The 6,801-nt window shown below is 36.9% G+C and overlaps 1 protein-coding gene across 3 annotated transcripts in view; it reads right to left on the minus strand.

Annotated features, from left to right (window-relative positions):
* Positions 1 to 1,434: 1,434 nt before the first annotated feature.
* Positions 1,435 to 6,801, minus strand: part of MAP4K3 (mitogen-activated protein kinase kinase kinase kinase 3) — a 189,149-nt gene continuing 183,782 nt past the window's right edge. For all 3 annotated transcript variants that reach the window (XM_017532583.2, XM_017532582.2, XM_037740015.1), the window contains 3 exons: positions 6,472 to 6,542; positions 3,842 to 3,897; positions 1,435 to 2,876 (listed from right to left, as the gene is read on the minus strand). In XM_017532583.2, the coding sequence (XP_017388072.1) occupies positions 2,789 to 2,876; positions 3,842 to 3,897; positions 6,472 to 6,542 (215 nt within the window). In that variant the 3' untranslated portion in view covers positions 1,435 to 2,788. The remainder of the gene's footprint in view (positions 2,877 to 3,841; positions 3,898 to 6,471; positions 6,543 to 6,801) is intronic.

Here is a 6,801-nt window from a genome sequence, read left to right on the forward strand (position 1 = left end):
ACATGGTGAAACCCCGTCTCTACTAAAAATACAAAAAATCAGCTGGGCATGGTGGCACATGCCTGTAATCCCAGCTACTCAGGAGGCTGAGGCAGAATTGCCTGAACCCAGGAGGCGGAGGCTGCGGTGAGCCGAGATCGCACCATTGCACTCCAGCCTGGGTAACGACAGTGAAACTCCGTCTCAAAAAAAAAAAAAAAAAAAATCCACAAAATTCCTGGGTGGAGTCTAGAAATTTCACTTTTAGCTATTACCAAAGATGATTCTGAGGCACACCTGGACACACTCAGAAGCACTGGTTTAAATTTAGTGCCTACCAGTGATTTTCATGTGTGGGATGCAAATCAGAATCATTCGTACAACTTTATAAAAATATAGGTTACTGAGCCTCAGCCCTCAAGATTATGACTCAAGATATATCTTTAGAAAGCTCCTGGGTAATACAATACCAGTTGTATATTTTATTTTTTGAAAATGCTTCTAAGTGCTTAACAGTTAAATGTGATGACTAACACTTTTTGAGGTATGACCCTTAATATAACTTAGAAGTCTTTAAAACTGAAAAAGTGGTTCAAAAAAAGGTCAACAATCTTGTCAACAAGAGCCAAAAACAGAATCTTGATATCTTAAAAATCTTTTCCAGCAGTCTCTGTTTTTCAGCAAATTGATGATAATGTAATACTGACAAAGATGTGTCTTAAAACACAGTCATCAGTCAGTCATTAATGCTAGGACTATTCACAAAGTGTTTGGGAAAAGTGATAAATGAACAGTTATGGTTATTAGCATCTGTACGATTTTAGACACAGGAACTGTTAAAGGAAATTATTCAAGGCCACTGTGACAGGCAGTGGCATAAGCAATAGTGGAAATGGTGCCTCTTGATCCCCAATCCAGTTCTTCCCTCTATCTTCTCCTTCCTTACCTCCAAAACTGCATTTCCTAACACTCCCTTCCTTTCTCTAACCCAGGCCCTAGCATTTTTTTTCTGTAAAGGGTCAGCAAAGTAAGAATTTTAAGCTTTTCAGGCAATATAGTTTTTCAGAAGCCACTCACCTCTAATATTGTAGCACAAAAGCAGCACAGACGACGTGTAAATGAATACGTGCTGTTGTGCTCCATTAAAAGTTTATTTACAAAAACAGACAGTAGGCTGGAGTGGTCTGAGGACCGTAGCTTGTGGACCCGTCTCTAACCAGAAAACTTATGAATGTTTGACTTTTCTTATCAGGAAACTGAAGATTCTACAAAAGATGTGCTATTCTCCTATGTGGAAATATTAATGCTTCATGAAATTGAAATCACAGATCAAGTAAAAATCATGATTTGAGGGACCAAAATTGAGTACTTAAGAATTTAACTACAAAACAAATGAAGTTTTCCCCCTTAATGTATTTTAGTGTTACTATATACAGATTAAGCCACATGACAAGCTACTATACAACAGCATGTTAAAAAACATGTTTATTTTACAATATGTACAATCAGGAACATATTTTAAAACCATTATCAATTAAAATAAATGAAGACCATAAATCACAATTTAGTTTGTTCTTAATGTATATACTCACATTAAAATATAAAGAACGTATACCAAAAAGAGCCAAAAGTGTGCATTTTGCTAAAACTTGGTATATACATATTCCATTGGAAAAAAGCAATCAAAAATGACTTAAACCAAAACTAAGTTCCTGTGATGTGTAGTAACCATTATATTGTTTATATGAGGTAGTAACTAAATCATTTTGGCCATGTTTTAATACTCTCAATCAAAAGAAATATGAAAAGGATCATAAAATAAGGCCAACAAAAGTAAAAATTCCACGAGACATTTGAACCACTTCACTCTATGGAATGTTACAGTTCTTCAATGTGATTATATGAAATGTTTAGTGAGGACTCTTTAATAATGCTAATTAATTCTTTGTGCATACTGTAATTCAGACCACAACTGCAGTATTATATCATGGTACCGCTATTCTGTGATTCAAAAATGTTCAAAGGTATTGTTTTTAAGCAAAGACAAGCAGTATTACAGGATTCTGCTTAAATATAAAAAGACCAGTTACTACAACAGGTGGTTAATTGTAATTGGTTTGCTTCACATAGAAAACAATCCAAATACATTTGTAGAGCCAAATGCTTATAGACAGTGTCACAGCTTACTTTTGTGACTTAATACATCAAATATCAATACTTTGTGCAAATATAAACACCAGTGTACTTGCATTAAAATTAAAAACAAGATTATAAAATGATTACAGCCTCCATTACAATTTTAAAAGTTACAAGATTTATATTCATTACTAAATTACATATAATAAAAATACAATAGTGTTAAGTGTATTGTTTCATTGCCAGCATCCCATTTTGTAATATAGCCACACCCAAGAATATACTAAATAATTCTTAAAATATTAACCCCAATTGCATTTTCATCAACATTTACATCTGTACAGATAAGACACTTACTTGTACATCTCATAAAAGTACATTATCTACATCAATTCTTAGTGTATGTCTTCAGCAATATGAAGTTGCACAGAAAAAATACTGCGTATATGTACAAAGATTACATAACAATGAATTAAGCACTTGTGTGGTTCAATGTGCTAAATATATCCATACCACTTAAAACAAAATTTTCCCCCTCTTGTCTCATGCCACAATAAATTACAAAGTAACTGAAGACAGGTTACTGCAGCTTTTGTACAGCTTCAAGCATCCATTAATGTTGCAGCGGTAGTGTTCTTTCTTTCTAGAGTTAACTGTCAAAGCACAACAATTCTCAGTAACTGTTTTCATGACCCGCCAGGATGTATAAATTGCTATTTGCTGTGGGGTTATCAGTTGGCCTACTTTCCAAAACCACGACCCTAAAAGTAATAAGCAAAAAACATAAAACAGAACAAAGTTATTCTTGAAAACTAATGTTAGCCCCCAAATTTTCCATTGCTTCTCCATTATATGCCTCTATAAATGCTGCTCATTTGATGGTGGGCAGAAATCATTTGCTATCACTGTGATTAGAGGGCCAGTTCTAGCTCCGGGAAGTAATTTTGATGTCCACTACCTCCCACCTCTAGGCCAGTGTTCTAAGAGTTAGAGGTGGGGAGAAACCTGTATTAGAAATCATTTGGGGGAACCTAATTCTTATTATAAGTTCTATAAACGATTTGCAGTTCAAGAATCTGAAGGTAAATCAGAACGGGTCTCCAAAATCCTATTTGGCATTAACAACAAAAAGTTCTGGTCATTAACATAAGGCATTTCCTCCTTCTGCTGCTGCTGCAAATCAGACATTAGTATGTTGAATGCAAACGAGTATTGACAGATCCATACATTTCTGTTATTTGGAAGATCAGGTACATTTTCAAACATGTTCTAACTTTTTGACTTGTGAATTCTTTTTTTTTTTTTTTTTGAGACGGAGTTTCGCTCTTGTTACCCAGGCTGGAGTGCAATGGCGCGATCTCGGCTCACCGCAACCTCCGCCTCCTGGGTTCAGGCAATTCTCCTGCCTCAGCCTCCTGAGTAGCTGGGACTACAGGCACGCGCCACCACGCCCAGCTAATTTTTTGTAGTTTTAGTGGAGACGGGGTTTCACCACGTTGACCAGGATGGTCTCGATCTCTTGACCTCGTGATCCACCCGCCTCAGCCTCCCAAAGTGCTGGGATTACAGGCTTGAGCCACCGCGCCCGGCGTGAATTCTTATAGTGTGAAAAATTCAATGTTGAGCATATTCCAGACATTTCGATTCTCTTGAAAAAGATATCTGTTTCATGCTAGATCTATGAAACATGTTTAGTACTATATATTTAACACAGCCTGTTTCATACCTGTCAGATCCAAGCAGCCTGAAAATTCTTGTGCTATCTGAAATTTCTTGTGTTACCTGTTCAATTAAAACATAAATTTAATTTCTAAAATTAAAGACACAAAATTTTTAATAGGTACTTCATTATAATTCAACAGAAAAGAAACATAATTCCTAAAATGAAAATATATCCCTGCATGACTATTTGTTAAGTCAGCATGCAGGTACATCAATTTGTTAGTCTAGGGGAAATGTGGTTAATTTTGAGTTAATCATAAAATACAGGCAAAGGAAAATGATTTCCTTGTTAAATCATAAGACTTCAAGGGAAAAACTTAAAAGCAAAGCACTAAATCCATTTTATTTATTAGAAACTCTCATCATTTATGTCAATGCTAATGGCAAGGTTACTGGCAGCAGTAAGCCACTTAGATCTGGTTCTTTTATTTAAAAGGCTGCCATGTAGTATAACAGGAAATATTTAAAAGCCAGACATGCCTTGAGTTTGAATCTCAGTTCTCCCACTTACTGGGCAATGTATTTAAAATCTGCTAGAAATGGTTATGCCTTATGTAATATGGGATAGAAAAGATCTACCATGCAGTAGTGCCCTGCAGTGTTCTTAAAAGAATTAGTGGGTACAATGCCTAGCTAAGGAAGTACTCAATACATAATAATTATCTTTCCCACTTCTTCCCATTGTCTTGAAATAATATTTTCTAATGACCATATATCGTTCAAGAAGTCCTCAGTGTGACCAATTACCAGTTGGGGAATTAAGAATAAATATACAGAAAAAAAAGAAACCAACTGTTCACAGCTTACTCAACACAACATATTATGAATTGTAACAGCAGTAGCATCTCCCCAAAATTGGGTAGGTGGAAGAAAAAATGGATTTGAAATTAAATTTATTCCATCAATATCCCTAGAAGTAGATTTTCTGGAAACGTCAATGACTCTTAGCTTCTGTTGTAACCCAGCACACCTGAAGGAAACAACATGCTCAGCACACTCACTTCAATGCCAGTGGCTCCGCGTGACTGCAATTACCGATATATTTAGGGGTCTGCTTACTAGAAGAATCTAACATTTTCAGAGGTGCGTATTGATGGGTTGCCTGTGTAGTTCTCAGGTGACTTTTTGGGGTTTTTCCTTTTTGTTCTTAAATGACTCTCTGTTCTATCTTTATAATGCTTTTCTTACTCTGACTAGTGTTTATTAGCTGTTGACCGTTCTTATCTCCCTGCTCTACTTTCTCAGGTGATTTTTAGAAAGTGTGAGTCTATTTGTGGGAATAGACTCACAAATTTCTATTTCTACTTTTAGAAACATAGTAGTAGCCACCTTTGAAACACTTACCATAGGCCAGGAACCAGGCCAAGCACATTACATGCTTTGTTTCATTTAATCACAACTCAATTCACAGATGAAAAAGAAAGGTAGAAAGAAGTCAGGTGACATGCCACGGTCACCGAGCTACTAACTAGCAGAACTTGAGACGAAGCTGAGTGTCTCAACACTGGAACCCAGGCTCATGAACACTGTGCTATATTGCTTACTTTGTTAGAAAAAACGTTCTGAGCTTAACGAATGACAGTTTAAGAAACAAATACGCTTCCTTCCAAGTTATACGACTGAGATTGGCTTGCAGGTTACTGGAAGAATTTTGGACAATTTTATGTGTTTATAACATTCTGGGGGGCAAGTGCCACATCTTGTTCATGTTTAGAACCTCAGAACTTTGCGGCTTAAATGTTGAACTGACTTGAATATGTCACACAGCTTGGAGTTAAATTATTTCTGTAAGGTAGAAGGCCTCATGAGATGCATAGCTAAAGGTTAATAAAATGGGAAGGAAAAGGAGGCAAAGAATTATATACATGTCAAACGAATAAGGATGATGAAAATCAGAGGCAAGTGGGCTTTCAGAGAAATGTAGGACTCTTTACTTAGTCTGCACTGGTCATTATTTCTTTTTTTTTGAGACGGAGTTTTGCTCTTGTTGCCCAGGCTGGAGTGCAATGGCACGATCTCAGCTCATCGCAACCTCCGCCTCCCAGGTTTTCAAGCAATTCTCCTGCCTCAGCCCAAGCAGCTGGAATTACAGGCATGTGCCAGCACGCCTGGCTAATTTTGTATTTTTAGTAGAGACGTGGTTTCTCCATGTTGGTCAGGCTGGTCTTGAACTCCCAACCTCAGGTGATCCACCTCCCAAAGTGCTGGGATTACAGGCATGAGCCACCGTGCCCAGCCACTGGTCATTATTTCTGAAGTACAAGGTAGAAAAGGTGCTTAAGGCCAGAGAGAACCAGCACTATCACTCTTGCTCCAGGTGTTCCTCTGGGAAAGTTGAAAGAAAATCATAGTTGGCCCAATTTTAGCAGATTAGCAAGTTCTTGTTCTAAATTTCAGAGTGATTATCTGGAAGCACAGTAAATATGTACTAAAATTGTTTGAGTAATGGAGAGAGACAGGTGGCTATAGGTATGGTTTACTGACTTTTATCAATAGACTAAATACATTAAATATTAATAAAGTTAGCCAATAGAATGTTACTCGTATCATTTGGGAATCTTCTAAAGTTAGAGAACTGTTTGAAGTGGAATTTGATAATGTCTTGTGACTACTTAATGGACATAATTTACTTACCTCATTAGATCTAAAACTTCTACCTTGCATTCCATGTTTCCAGAAAGCTAGCACACTGTCTTGTAGGCAAACTAGCAGGCAAGAACAGCTCAATTACTGTTAATAGTACAAAAGTTCAACTGATAAGCATCATTTCATCCCTCCATATCTCATATAGCAATATTTCAATTCACAATTTATGTCAGCACTTTCGTATTTATTTATTTATTTATTTATTTATTTTTTGAGACGGAGTTTCGCTCTTGTTACCCAGGCTGGAGTGCAATGGCGCGATCTCGGCTCACCGCAACCTCCGCCTCCTGGGTTCAGGCAATTCTCCTGCCTCAGCCT

The sequence above is a fragment of the Cebus imitator genome, unplaced genomic scaffold, assembly GCF_001604975.1.
Source record: "Cebus imitator isolate Cc_AM_T3 unplaced genomic scaffold, Cebus_imitator-1.0 Scaffold77, whole genome shotgun sequence".
NCBI classification, from domain to species: domain Eukaryota; kingdom Metazoa; phylum Chordata; class Mammalia; order Primates; family Cebidae; genus Cebus; species Cebus imitator.